The sequence below is a fragment of the Sitophilus oryzae genome, unplaced genomic scaffold, assembly GCF_002938485.1.
Source record: "Sitophilus oryzae breed Bouriz unplaced genomic scaffold, Soryzae_2.0 scaffold_979_pilon_pilon, whole genome shotgun sequence".
NCBI lineage: Eukaryota > Metazoa > Arthropoda > Insecta > Coleoptera > Curculionidae > Sitophilus > Sitophilus oryzae.
Genome location: NW_022147615.1, coordinates 255,172 through 270,647, shown reverse-complemented (window position 1 = coordinate 270,647; position 15,476 = coordinate 255,172). Strand labels below are relative to the sequence as shown.

The 15,476-nt window shown below is 31.6% G+C and overlaps 2 protein-coding genes across 5 annotated transcripts in view; one reads left to right on the top strand and one right to left on the bottom strand.

The window, feature by feature from the left end:
- The window catches only part of LOC115891191 (ankyrin repeat domain-containing protein SOWAHB), a 329,208-nt gene that overhangs the window by 202,552 nt on the left and 111,180 nt on the right, over positions 1-15,476 (bottom strand). The window lies entirely within an intron of this gene.
- LOC115891190 (homeobox protein araucan-like) overlaps positions 1-15,476 on the top strand; it is a 117,650-nt gene that overhangs the window by 64,103 nt on the left and 38,071 nt on the right. For all 4 annotated transcript variants that reach the window (XM_030911595.1, XM_030911594.1, XM_030911596.1 and 1 more), the window contains one exon: positions 1,121-1,456. In XM_030911595.1, coding sequence (XP_030767455.1) covers positions 1,121-1,456 — 336 coding nt within the window. The remainder of the gene's footprint in view (positions 1-1,120; positions 1,457-15,476) is intronic.

Genomic DNA, 15,476 nt, shown 5'->3' with positions numbered 1-15,476 from the left:
CAGCCAACTACCTAAAATAATTATACTGTAAATAGTTTTCCATTTGAACAAGCCCTTAGCTACAAAGGGTAAGAAAATTATCAATAGTGGGGCGACTTACTTACGAGCACAGTAAATTTTTCCATTAGGGCAATAAAAAATAAGTGCAATAAACTAATAATAATTTATTCAAACTTGATATAGCATACACGTTAAAAATTAAAAAAAAAATCGAATCGACGAAGAGAATAGTAATGTTATTATTAATTTTAGAGTAAATTATAATAAGAAAATTAATTTACCGGTCGATATCCTGAGGAATTTCTATAAAAAGACCATTTCTTCATTATATTAGCTGTATCGTTAGACTTGACAACGTCTAGACGAATTTGCTACAGGCCTTCCAAGTCGCATCAAATGGGTCCGATGTTAAATTGTCGAATTTGAGGGCTTGAAGGTCTCAGCATCTTGTTCCGGTTCTAAAAGCAAAAAATCAAAATAATAATTAAAATGTCAAATATTAAAAGAACATTCGAATTTACCATAATCACATTCATGCCTCGACTTGTTACTACGTTTTTCTTCTTTCTGTTTTTTTTATCTTCTGAAATCTAAAATCATTTGATTATTCCCAACACTGGTTGTAACCAAGATTTACTGCAGTTGTAAAATAATATGTGTTAGAGTTCCCTGTAGAATTGTGTATCTATCATCTTATAGTCGAAGGTTCCCTTAACATTGGGATGATTTAATCTGTGTCAATTTACGAAGACTGAATTATTTAAGAATACGAAAAATATTCATTATTCAATAAAAAAACATTTGTGGTGATCACTTCTTGCTATTAAAATACTAATTTTCCTCTAAACAATATTATTATTGAGAGCCCTTATATCAGAAGTGGGATATTTTTTGCGTGATGTGTGCGAATTTACCCCAGTGAATTCTGGTATTTTTGTGGCAAAGTTAGCACAGTAATACAGACACTGAAAAATATATTAACTATGATTTTCATTTAAATTTCAACGAATCCAATCTGAATATTCTCTGAAACAAACTGTGAGATAGAAATAAGGCTACAACGTGATGCCTAGTACCATTTAATTCTCGAAAATTCTCAAACATATTTCTCTTGTTTCAGTTACTCGTTTCTGGCCAACCAACCACCAACAGCGGCTCCTCGCCAGCTTCCGGAGGTGGTTCCCTCAGTCCGGGTGGTTCTTCCGGACTTCCCGGAGCTCTATCACCTGGCGGTACCTCTTCCACGGGTCCAGCGCAGTGCTGCGAGAGTGGACGCCCCCTGGTGACCGATCCAGTCACCGGACAGAGCGTGTGCTCCTGTCAGTACGATTCTGCGCGGTTGGCGGCTTTACAGTACCCTAGGAGCGTGGGAATGTATGGTACTCCCTATCCTAGTACGGATCAGAATCCGTATCCTAGTATAGGGGTGGAGAGTTCGGCGTTTTATTCGCCTTTGGTGAGTACTACTTGAGTTGTTTTGAATTTTTTAATTTTAACAAAAATTTCTCTTTGAAAAATACCATTAAAATTTCTTCAAAAACAACTACATGCTTGTTTACAGATAACCATCACAAAAAAAGACAGACGAACTATTTATAGAACGTTATCATTATTTCTAACACTTCCTTCTAATGTCATCCGCAGTGTCACTTTCGGGCCGCAGCTATCTAGATTATAAATACACTGGGGCTTATCTTGAGAGGCGGGCGCAGTGGGCAAACAAAAGGTTCTTTACCCAGGTCCCTTATCTGGCCCGTTTTGACAGATTCAAGTGGGTCTGGAGTGAGTTTAGTGAGGCTATATATTTAACGGAAAGCCAGCGCTCGTTGATGATGGCGCTAATAATCATAATACGATTTGGTGAAGTGACAGCCTGTTGACGTTTATGAAGGTTTATTAGGTAATATTGAAGAGATAAATAGTCATAAAAAATGGGATTGTTATGAACTGTTTTATGGCTTAGTTTTTTGTCGGAATTTGGTTGTCTTTATGTAGTAATCAATCTGTTAGTGAACATACAATAAGATTATATTTTTAATAGTATCCGCTTTTCATTTTAAAAAATTGTACGAAATAAAGGGGTTGAAATTTGAAATGGGGGTTAGACGAGAAAGAAAAACAAAAGCCGTGCAGCCCGCCAACTGGTATCGGCGTAGAATGTCATTTTGTTTCAAAATGGCCGTCGTGCTAACCGCTTCACGCATCAAGTCCCCGTCCTGCTCACAAACCGTAAATTTCGTTTAATTTTCCCAGTTTGTTGAGCACCTGTTTTATGTAGGTGTCGCGCCAGGCATCGAGTATTACCTACATAGACTTAAAATAAAATATAGACTACACTATTTACATCTCAACGCGGACAAACAACCTTTTTTGTACACATGTTTACTTCTGGGTACAGTCGACCGAGCCTTCCTCATCCAGCCTATGTTGTCACGTCTTTAATATTATCAATATTTTTTTTCTTGTTATACATATATATTGAGATATTAATACTACAGTTTAATAAAGTAGGTTTTAATATTCCAGAGATGTATTAAATAGTCCTCTTATACTACTAAATTATAAGTCGGATACTGTTTAAAAAGGATAAGTTCTTTACAATATGACAACACGGATTAGAGGCGAGGGAGCCTATTCATTCATTTATTACCTTGTAGTACGTGTTGCGCGTGTGCGGTAAAGCTTTGTTGCCGCTATCTCCCCGGCTGTATTAACGCATTTTCTTAGCTTGTAGTGCTTAAGTGTTTATTTTATTGACTTTTTCTGTTCAAGAACTATAAAATATGGTTCGCCAGTGCCAAATTTGCAAGAAATTTGACTTAAATAATCCATTTAAGTCTTGAAACGACTTTTGACCGGTAGGCAACTCTCAATTTACCCATTGGGAGTCAGTGGCGTTGTTGTAGAAAGGCGCTTATTTAGATAATATTTTAGTAAAATGTAAAATCTGAATTTTTTCTCTTACATTACATTATTTACTTACTTACATTGTAACAAAATCATAATTATAACCCTGTTAATAATTAATAATGTTTTTATTAAAAATATATTCCGGTTTATTCTAAAATTATCTTCAGAATCTAAAATAACATACAAGAATTTTAAAATGATATTACATTATGAAACAATATTTTTTAATATACCGGGTCGTCTCAAAAGTGGCTAACCCTATAACTTTTTTATTTTTTCAGATAAAAAACAGATTTGCATGTTAGTAGGTATATGACATAAATTAGGATTTATTGACGTATTCAATTGTTTTTGGTCTCTTCCTGTTTCACCGAAATGATTACATCTTTTGATTTTTAAAGGCACCCTCGGTATATTGCTACTTTATTCGATAAAAAATGACACTCTGAATAGAATGACATATCATATGTCAACTTTTGACATTGTCGCTTAAAAACATATCCTATTTTAAATTTCAATCCAGTTTTTTTCAATCCACTAAGTTTTAATCAAGTAGCCTTGGAAAAATAGTTTTGATCGTCTAATAGGTTTCGTGTCTTGTCTAGGCCGGTTAAAAGATGTACGAATCGTATTTTTAATCATACATATGTCAATTTTTTCAAATGGAACAAGGGTAACTCATTAGCATATTAGGAAAAAGCATTTTTTATGAATATATTGATACCACACACTTGGTATTTCGAGTCAAATTGTCGTTATGAACCGCGTGTTACAATTACAATTAAACCATATGCGAAAATGTCAAAAGTTGACATATGATATGTCATTCTATTCAGAGTGTCATTTTCTATCGAATAAAGTAGAAATATACCGAGGGTGCCGTTTAAAAATTAAAAGTTATAGTCATTTCCGGTGAAACAGGAAGTGACCAAAAACAATTGAATGCGTCAATCAATCCTAATTTATTTCATATACTAACATACTAAATCTTGTTTTTTATTTGAAAATATAAAAAAATTATGGGGATGAGCCACTTTTGAGACGCACCCGGTATAATAAAGACAGTACCGAGTTAAATAAATGTAGTTTTTATTTTATCCACTTCCTATCACCTTCCTTGCTTTAATGGAACAGATTTATGTTTTCTCTAATTTACATAATAAGACATCACTTAACCAGAAAAAAAATTACAACAATCATATTTTTTTTTCTCTCCCTGTCGCCGATTCTATTATATCTATGGAATAGATCCTGGTTTGATTAATATTAGGGGTTGTAAATGTTTGACTAAAATTAATAATTTATTATTAATTTCAAAAATTACCTAATTTCGATTATAAAATTTCTTCTATAACGTGTATTTTATTTTTTTTATCCTTTTTGGACTCTAAAACTTTTATTTAAAAAACCTGTCCTAAATCTTAATAAAATATAAAAAGTTTAAATACGATATATTTTTAATTCAATTATAGCTTCATTAAAATAAAAAAATTACCCGGCTATGATACGGAGAGTTCAGGTGTACTTGAGAAACGAAAGACAGTGTTGTGTTTCTCGGCAGAGTCGTCAGGGAACGACCGTTACGACAGAGACAACCTCAACCAATCTATCGCTCGTGTCGCACTCGTTATAACCTAAAACAATAACACAACAATAACAAGACAGTGTCTGACCGCATGTTCCAGCTATTTATGAATGAGATGCTCAGTCTATATTTTATTTTAACTCTATGATTACCTAGATAGTAGTTTATTTTGTCTAACGAATAAGGGATGATTGCGACAAACAACGTCCAAAAAATGATTGAAAATACAGAATATACAATTTAAGACGGATTCTCATCTAGAAGATTGGTATAGATATTCAAAACTTGGAAAACTGACAGAAAAACAAAATTAATTTTTCCTAAGACTCGTAATAATCTCACTGTAATTCAAGTTCCGCCCTAATATTTTCCTGATTTATATTCTTGAAAATAATAGTAGAAAAAAACGTAAAATACACTTAGAAAAGCGCACTAAACTGGTAAAGATTGAAATTTTCAAACGAAAAGTAAAAAAATTGTCAAAAATTTTAATTGATGCTTGACCAGATACTTGTATAAAACTAGAGTACACAGTACGACCGGTTATTTGTAGATGGCGTCGATAGAATGGGCAATTTATCGGAATGATTGCCTACTGACAATGCCACTCTATATTATTGTTATTATTTTTGAGCTTGCTGGTATAGTAGCCGAGCCATGCAATTCCATCGCTTCACGACATATTGTCATGCGATTGTCGACGCAGTTGCACAACGATAATGCATGTCTCTGATTCTAATAGTGCTGCAGTTGTTGTCAGTGGTTTTTGTTTAGTATTTTGCGTGTTGGTAATTATTGTTATTAGGTGTTTTTTTTTGTATTTGTTTAATTGGGACAGGAATTGGACTTATTTGACGACAAAGCGCAAAGAAAAATTAAGTAAAAGGTGCATTGAATCACTTAATAATTAGATATTTACGTTTAAAGTCCGGTAAACAAACTTTTATAGTGTTTGTCTTTGTTATTTATTTCTTTGTTTTATTACAGACATATATTAAAATTAATTTACCATAAATACATATTAAAAAAGTTGTATTGATGGCCAATGACAATTTCTTCCAAATGGTTGACAGTTAAGCACCATAAATGGATATATTATACAACTAATTAGCTATTCAAATGCCTGCAAAATAGAATTTATGGATTTTCTTAAATCTCTAGCCTTTTTGGATCGCTCAACCAAAATGGTATGCCAAACAATAGCTAAAGAGGAGTGACTATAAATGAGAAGTATTTGCTCTAGGTGCTCTTACAAGATATAAGGAAACACCCAGTATCTCTGTACAGTTTGGAAAAAAAAACATTTGTTTACAGTGCTCAAGAAAAATATGTTTAAAATGCTGCTAGTACAAAAATATGTGAAAATATTACTTTTTAGGGTTCCGTACCCAAAGGGTAAAAGAGATTTTTTCACGATTTAAATCTTGATTTAAATCAAGTTGATTTAAATCATTGCACCCTGATTTTGGACTTAATTGAAGAACGGTAAAGAGAAAATGTTTCTTTTATCTGTATCCGTATGGTTGTGTATATAAAGGTGAATTTTAAAATTACCTATACTGAAGAAAACCTGACTACTTTTTATATCTTCATCGTATAAAATTTTAAGCCACCTAGGGCAGGTGTTGGCTGCGGCAGTGGTTCGTGATCCGAACATCGGTCTTTTATTGTGAAAGTATTAAAATACCCAATCAAGAAAAAATGGAAAAATATAGACGGGATATATATTGCGCGGCGTGCGGTGTTACAAACTGCGGTAATTTGTAGTCAGTTTTTGCCGTTGGTCAGCTTATATGGTAGTACGATTTATCTGTTTTGTGTGGCCATAACCTCACAACACGGGAGATATTTATCGACGGTACTGGTACTTCGATGCGTGTGAACGTACGGCTTCGAGCTATGTGGAAGAATTCTTGATTAGTGCTATGATGATGATTTTTTTTGAGGGTAACTTTGAGCCTAAAAATATACAGGGTTGTTCACCACATACGACACGGAGTATTGTAGATAAAAGATGAGATTTTTACAAATTGTAAGTTTGGGATTCGTTGAAGGACTATTAGAGCTACAATTTAAAAATATTTTTACAAGATACAGAGTGTCCCAAATAAATAAAAAATATCAAAGTTGTATTTTTTTAAATGGAACACCCTGTATATTATTACATTTTTAGTTTCTACGATTAAAATAAAGGTAAATTTGATTAAGGTTTATTATACTTAAACCTTACCGTTTTGAAAAGATTTTCAATTTTGTGAAATTGCAGTAAAATTTTTAAAGCTTCATTTCTCAAGGGTATCAATGTTTTTAATACTAAATATTTAATGAAGTTTATTTATTGATCAGTTATTGTGTTGCAATAATAAAAACTTTACTACCTTATACAGAGTGTCTAAAAATTTATTTTAAATAATTATTAGCTTCAAACGGCAATAACTTCTTTAATTTAAATGGAATGCCCCGTATATTTTAGGAGAATCAGATGCACAATTAAATTGTCTATCAAATTGTATTATGCCATTTTTTACCTATCCCTTCAAGTTTTCGTAGAAAATGCATTTCCTTATAATTTAGACCTCATTTATCAATATATCCATGGAATATTGACATTTTAGATTGTTTTTAAAGCAACAAATGTACAAAATGTACAGACTAGTAATATTATCGTTTTTAGCAAAACGATAATATTACTAGCCCATTTGTATGCAAAAAGAAAACTATTTAAATCTTTATAAAAGAGTATACCATTAATTAAATATAACACCATTATTTCCGCCCATATACTAATTAATTACATACTTAATTGTGTTCGTTAATAAATTATTATAAATAAATGTGGATTTGAGTCAGAAATCAATATAATAATAAGTTATCAAATTAGTCTCTGTTGTTATAAATAAGCATTTATTAAAAAATGAAATATCATTTTTAAGGTGTTACTTTTTATCACACTGACATTAAAATGAATATTTTGCAAGTATCAATGTTCGAAAAATTATATTTGCAGATAATACAATATCATAGAAAAAAAGGTGTCAGCGATGGCTATGAAATAAAGATCGCTGTCATTTTATATGTAAAATTATTCTAAAATTTTTGATTTTCTTGGGATTTAGGTTCGGAAAAAACGCCACTACCACTAACCACACACCACACAATATTTACTGCAATTAATAAACTAATATAAACTTGTCAAAAGATGACCACATATTTTTTAAAATTATTATTCTTAACACTAAAACTATCTACATTGACTATGGAGTACGATTTCAGCCATAGTAAAAGCTAGTCAGCCATAGAAAAACCAAACCAAAACTTTTGAAAAATTTTTTTTTGCAAAAATAATAATAATAAGTCAGAATTACACTTTTTTGGGCAATACTTATTTTGCTCGACAAGAAATCCTTTATATCCTATTAAACAGATCTATTTTCCTCACAAAAAACAGAAATAACAACAAATAACTCCATCGAACCGAAGAAATCCTTTATATCCTATTAAACATATTTTTTTCCTCACAAAAAAAAAACAGATACCACATAACAAATAACTCCATCGAACCGAATTAATACGTAAATAAATTAGACGCTAGAAAGAGTTTCAATTTTATCGCACGGCACTAAATCTGGCGGTCCGTCGCGTCCGTCGCCTCGTTGACAAACTGGTTTTGGGAAATGTCACAGCCCGCTTGACATGATTTATACGGTGTTAATGAATTTAATTATTATTTCGAGAACTTATTATTATTTAGGCGACACTAATTAATTAGACGAGCTGTCCACTCCGTTCGAAAAGTGTGTTTATTAAGTATCTTTTGGGATCGGTGGATTTTGATGTATGAATTAAGTAATATTTGAATTGACGGATATAATGTATGGTATATTTTGAAAAAAAAAACAGAAATCAATAGAAGAAATTAAGTTTAAGTTAAGCATAGAGTACAGGGTGGGTCAAATTGGACGCTTTTAAAGAGATCCCAGCCGTTGGCCGTCGAGACCGTCGGACTTAGTGCCTATGGATTTTTATCGTTGAGCCATAGCTATATAATTTTTTCCATAGCAAAATTCAATGAGATTACCCATTGTTGTCCGATATATAATTACTTACAAGGTATTACCTTTTATGTTATTGGCGATATTTCAAACTGATTAAAAAATTATTTGTGCCGTTTGAAAAAAATAGCTAGTTCTATTCAGAGTAAAAATGAACTTTTTTTCCAAAAATGTACTTTAACCGCCAGGGTAGATTAAATGATACCTTAACAGCGAGGATAGGTTAATAACATTATTTCTTCTCGCACGTTTTTTAATTGCTTCCATTTTTTGAAAATGTTTGTATTCCTTTTCACATAAGTTATTCGGGATTCAAATGGAAGTAGTATGGATATGGCGTTTGTCGCCTCAGCATGAATATCTGTCGGTAATTTACTTATTTCGTTTTGAGCCATTTCTGGCTCCAATTCAATCAGCAATCGACACGAAAGAGAATTAAAAGATATTGACTCAAAACTGACAACTAAAGAGACAGCTTTATTTATTTGTCAAATTACAGAGAAACTAACGCCAACCCAGCACAATAGTTTTTCTACTCATATAATAAATTCCTTGAAATAATAATTTCTGAGTATTTTTTAAAACGTAGCATTTTCACGACTTGCAACCACATGTTTACTAAACACAACGTTGGATTGGTTACAAAAAATAGTTAGCTCCGTACCTTGGGTATTAAAATAAATGTAAACGTTGTTGTAACGTTGTGCCGACGTTGAACTAGTACTACAACAAAGTAAAAGCTTCTGCGACGTCGAATAAACGTTGTCTTGTAACTTTTTTTGCTTAAGTGATCTTTAGGTGATTCGGACAACGTAGTTACAATGTTGGGCAATAAAGAGTTTTCCGACGTCACTTTCAGGACCTATTTCAACGTTATGCAAACGTCGTCTGTTTTACCAATTCCAACGTTGTTTATATTTCCTTATTCTTACGTTGGTAGGACGTCGAGCCACTAATTTTTTGCAACTGTATTGAACCATAACCTTAAATCGTAAACGTAAATTTTCACTTCATTGTTCTGTCCAGTCAGACAGTTCAGTGCTGTTTTTGTTTTTATAAAAAAAACTTAATTAAAATGGGACGTAAGAAAGGCACATATAAAACTAAATATAAATATACATCGACATATTACCGATACTTTATCCACTCCCTCGTTTATTTAGATTATACAGGGCGGCACAAGCTAGACTCTCTAGGATGACTAAATTAGGCTGAACTCCGACTTTATTAGTCCAGTATGCGACTACTCGAACTACTCCATCTTAATCTCCAAAACGACAAAGTGAAAGCCGCCATGTTGTTGAATAAGAAAATGTTTTGTCCCTAAAATAGCAATTCCTGCTTTTTGAATACATTAACTTGAAATATTTGACCCTAAACAACACGCGGGAAACAATTTTTTTTCGACTGCGAATAAATTATTAACATTTTACTAAAAAAAAATTTCAAGAAATGTTTTAAAACTTCTTTAATTTAAAGGCCCATTAGTATTTTTCAAAGTAGAAACAATACATTTGTCAATAAAGTTGTTTGCGTTTAACTTTTTTGCCTTGGGTAACGAGTTACAGGGTTGGTTAAAGTGTTTCAATAATTATGATCTTCAAACATCCTCCACACTTAAATACTTTTGTTTTGTTTTCTTTTACTGCCATCTGGCATATGTCTCTAACTAAATCATAAAAATAATATTTTTACTATAATGATCCCAATTTAGGATAAAACGCGACTTATTATTATAGTTTCGTATTTCTGTAAATTAGTATTTTAAACAACGTTGCAGTTTGTACTAAATTAGGCTGCTAGCCAACGTAGGTATCCAACGTCGTTTCGACCCAAAAATTATTCTCAAAACTCGTGCAGACTAGGGTTGGCACACTTGGCACACAAAAATTGAGTGAAATTTCACTCAGATTTCACTCAATACTTTCTCAATTTCTGTCAACACCCGATTGAGTGAAATTTCTACTCTACAGAACTGAGTGAATCTTCAATTCACACAGTGAAAAGTACTGAGTGTTTTCACTCAATCGAGATTAGACGAAAGACTCGATTTTGATAATTTATTCACTTTAAAATGAGTGAACTCACTAAGTGTTGAGTTCAAGTACACCTTTTATTGAGTGACTTTTACTCAACTTTGTATTACACTTAACTCGATTAGTACTCATATCTGAGTATTAATTTCACTCAGTATTGAGAAATATATTCTAAATGATTTTTTTAAAGCTATATGTAAGCTAACTTGTTATTTTAAAACAGGTGGGCAGGTGCCTTTCAACGGTAAGTTTCAGTTTAGGACATGGTCTCGAACATGTCCATTTCCTAAAATTCACTTTTGGGAGGCATCTGTTCACTTGTAATAAAATAAGAAGTTAGCTTACATATAGCTTTTAAAAAAATCATTTAGAATATTTCGTTTTTTTTAACAAACCAAATGAAAAACTGTAGAACCTTCAAAAATATTTTTATTTGTCATTTTTATTTGAAAAAAACAAATAAAACCAAATATAACACTATTATTATAATATCAAAATGTTTTTTTAACTCTTTATACAGGAACTTTTTTAAGTTAGATGTCTAGAAAAGTTGCATCACATCGCAAAAATCCGCTTTATTAAGAGCATTCGTCAGTTCGGCCACCTTCTCGAATATTTCTAATTTCTAAACTAACTTTTAATAACGAAAATCCCTCGGAAAACCCAGATACTTTTGCTCCTGAAAATTAAAAAAAAATTGTTATTCTGCCAAATGTTCCAGTTCCCAATTCATGATTGAGAGAAAGTACCTAGATTTTCGCTACGCTAATTAGTCAAGGAAACATCAGCATTGCGGCATTGGCGCAATCGAATTTGAATCTATGCTATGTTGGGCGGATTTCTGCGATGTGAAAAAAAAATGTTCTTAACATAAAACATATTATTAACAGTCACACTTTACATCACACTTTACACACACACTATGGGCTTGTGACCTTGGCACCTTCGAAGGGAAAGACAACCTACGACTCGAACAGATAATTACAAACTGAGGAACAGGGGAATAGCTTATTCGGTATCGAAGAAGCGCGTATGACGTATGGTTAGTAATGAGCGAAAAATACTCTAAACTGGGAGATTTCACTCAAATTTTTAATGTGTTAAACTATAACATGAGTTTTAAGTTAATTTTTCTATTCCATTACTCAAAGATAGGAGCTATAACTCGAACATGAGCTTATTCAATCGCTATTGATTAAATAGAGATCATATTTGAGTAAAATGATGAATTTACTCTATTTTAGATGAAAATGTACTCAATTATTTCACTCAAAAAATTGACTCCCTGAGAAATATGTGTTCACTCAGGCTGATTTTTTACAGTGCACGAGGTTGTGCCGACGTTGCGTCCCGACGTTTGGTCGCGTGATACAACGTTGTCCCGACGTCAAAATGCTGCTTGGGTAACTCGGTATGGAAAAAAAATTGTTTTATACACCACGATAAAATTGCATTATCGTCTTGTATGAAAAATAACTATTGTGCTGAGCTTCCCAACAAAAATATACTTTTTTTTGTGGGCAGAAAGACAGAAGATATTGAACCAACTTCAATTATGCAAATATCAAACAATTACATTTAATTATAGAAGAATACTCATTAAAATCCATTGTTTTAATCATTTTTTTCGTATTTTTTCCATAATCAGATCCAACAGCCCGTCGTACTTTGGCCGGTATGCGTACGTACGTGTGTAAAACGTTGTGTTGGTCGTTAAAAATAATTAAAATTATCATTTTCGACGTTTTATAAGTAACTTGACAACACGTAACACCTGGAGCGAGCGGCACGCGAAACGCCGACCGACCGCAGCACGTTTCGCGTTTATTAAGAACGATAAGGCCGACTAAAGGTGTTTCGAGACCGTTCTTTTTCTTCCTTTTTTAAAGGAAGGGGAAAAATGCAAGAAAAACGACATTTTTAAGCCGATAATATGCGTTCGACGTGTATGAGTTGCGACGCAAAGTTAATTTATTATTTTCACTAAGAAACTAGAGTAGAATTTTGTAATTTTTGTGTCTTACTTTTTGCAATTTCAGCATTAAAAGTATGCCTTTGCTTTTAATCCTTGTCAATACATCTATAAAATAGTGGTTATTGATTTTATAATGTCACTATCATTTAAAAGGACTATTTTAGAAATAGTCAATTTCTGACTTTCCTCGTTTTCATTTTATACTAGTCATGAAAATTGACGTTTTGGTCAAATCTCTAAAACTAATGATATTTACTAATTAAAATGTCTGAAATAAGAAAATATAGTCCAATTTGGACTTAGGAGAACGTTACCAGTTGTAGACGAATTTTTAACTATGATCAAATAAAGTTGTTCAAAAACAAGGGTTGAAAATAACAGACTTTCTAATAAAACTAGGGTACTAAAAACTTTAAAAGTTAATATATTCTAAAACTACATAAAATTTCCTACAAATTCTGAAATTTTTATAATTTTATCACTAGATTTACTGTGTTTCTAAAGACCTTGAAAATATGTTTAAAATAGCCAAAACATTGTCAATTTTTCGACTATTTTCCATACATATAGTCATGAAAATTGACGATTTTGGTTATAGATTTTAATAAAACTAAACATTAACTAACTAAAAGGTGTAGAATGAACTCTGTTTTGGGTTTAGGAGTACGTTATTAGTTGTAGACAAATTTTTAACTATCATCAAAAGTTGTTCAAAAACAAGGGTTTCAAAAAAATAACTTTCAAATAAAACCAAAGCACTAAAACATTTAAAGGTTTATATATTCTAAAACTACGTGAAATTTCCTACAAACGCTGAAATTTCCCTATTTTTATCACTAGATTTACTGTGTTTCTAAACACCATATATATGTGTTAAAAATTGCCAAAAATGGACAATTTTTTGACGTTTTTCCATACATATAGTCATGAAAATTGACGATTTTGGTCGAGTTATAGATTTTAATGAAACTAAAAATTAACTAACTGTAATGTTTAGAATATGAAAATGTACTCCGTTTTGGGCTTAGGAGTACGTTATTATTTGTAGACAAATTTTTAACTATCATCAATAGTTTTTCAAAAACAAGGGTTGAAAAAAATGACTTTCTAATAAAATCAAAGCACTAAAACATTTAAAGGTAAACACCTTGAAAATGTGTTAAAAATCGCCAAAAATGAACAATTTTTCAACGTTTTTCCATAAATAAAGTCATGGAAATTGACGATTTTGGTCGTCGATTCCATGACTAAAAATTATGAAAGACAAAACAAAAAGTTACAAAAGTATTTCAATAATTCCACTTTTTTTATGTGAACTATTCCCCTAAACTATAAGATGACACTTATTAATACAAATAATATAACACAAAATAATTAGTTACTAAAAACCAGAACATATGTTATACATATCCACTCCAAAAGAAAAAAAAATACTAGAATCTCAAATATATATTTCGATTTCAATAAGCAAATATCCTTGTAAAATATTAATTTGATTATCCTATTCAAAGGAGCGAAAAAGCTATCTTTGACACGATGATTTATAAGACTATTCTGACATCTGTCCACTTAAATTATTATCTGGCAGATGAGAACAAACGAAAAAATCTGCGTCGAGTGATTTCGGAGATAAGAGCGGTGAAAGTAATGTGATTTTGTATTATTTTTGCCCGTTATCTATAGGCTTTCAGGATGAGAAACAGAAAAAAGAGATTAAAATTTAGACAAATAAGAGAGTAATAAATAGCATACGTGGTTGTTCTAAATAGGAAGAGATATTATCATGATCAGGCCTCATTTCCAGCTTATTTAACCATTTCCAATCATGGTATAACCTCCTCACATATTTAGATACTCTCCTTGTTGTCTATTGTTGGCTATGCGGGCTCATGGTACAAAGAATACAAGCTATGATCGATAGCGGCTCCAATTTCGTTCAGTTCGCGCATACCACCTGTGACGCCACTATGAAAATAATGAATAAATAAAAAATAAAGAAAGTTGACAGGAGATCTGCATTTTTGGGGTTATGGTTAAGAATTGTTTATTTTTAAGACTTTTTAGTTCGTTTAATTTAATAATTACTAAAACCAGCAGTTCCAAAAATATATTTAAAAATAATAATTATCTATTAACATGGATTTGGATGATAGATAAGAATACTAAATTTATTTCTATATTCGGTATAAAATTGTTTATTAGGTTTTTAGTTTGCGATGTTTATGGTAAATAATTTTCATTTTCATTGCCTCTGAATTCACATGAGGACAGAGTTGAGGATATCTATGGAAAAGTAACCACAAGAGGAATTGTTACATCATTTAAAAAATATTGGGAAGTTTATTGTTTCCCATCGAAAAGTAGAAATGCCAATGCAGATGAATGTATTGTAATTGTGATAGAAGTAATTCCAAGGGTGAAGTTTATTATAATTAGTGGAAGTAATTCCAAGGGTGAAGTTTATTATAATTAGTGACCTGTGCTTTTCTTTTTATATGTAGATGTTTCTGGTTTTGAGAATAAATCCGTTGAACGACACCCAAAATTTAGAGGAAGTATTTGCATACCCAGAATATGCCCATCAAAGATTATATAGCTCAAATTTCCTTTAATGGTAGGCAATTATTCAATGCAAATTAACTTTTTAAGTGACTGAAATATTAAATAGTTTACAATATGGTATATCATTAAAAATATATTACTTTTAGGTACAATTAGGGCCTGATACATTTCAAAAAGTAGAATATTATTTTATATTAAATGAGGTATTGTACCAACAGTCAATTTATATTAATACCGGAGATGAAAAAATAACAGAATAAATAGTTCTTTTTTTATACTACAAAAATAAACTATAGAATACAACAGTATTTAAAAAAATAAATAAAAAGTTATGTCCCGGCCGAGATTCGAACTCC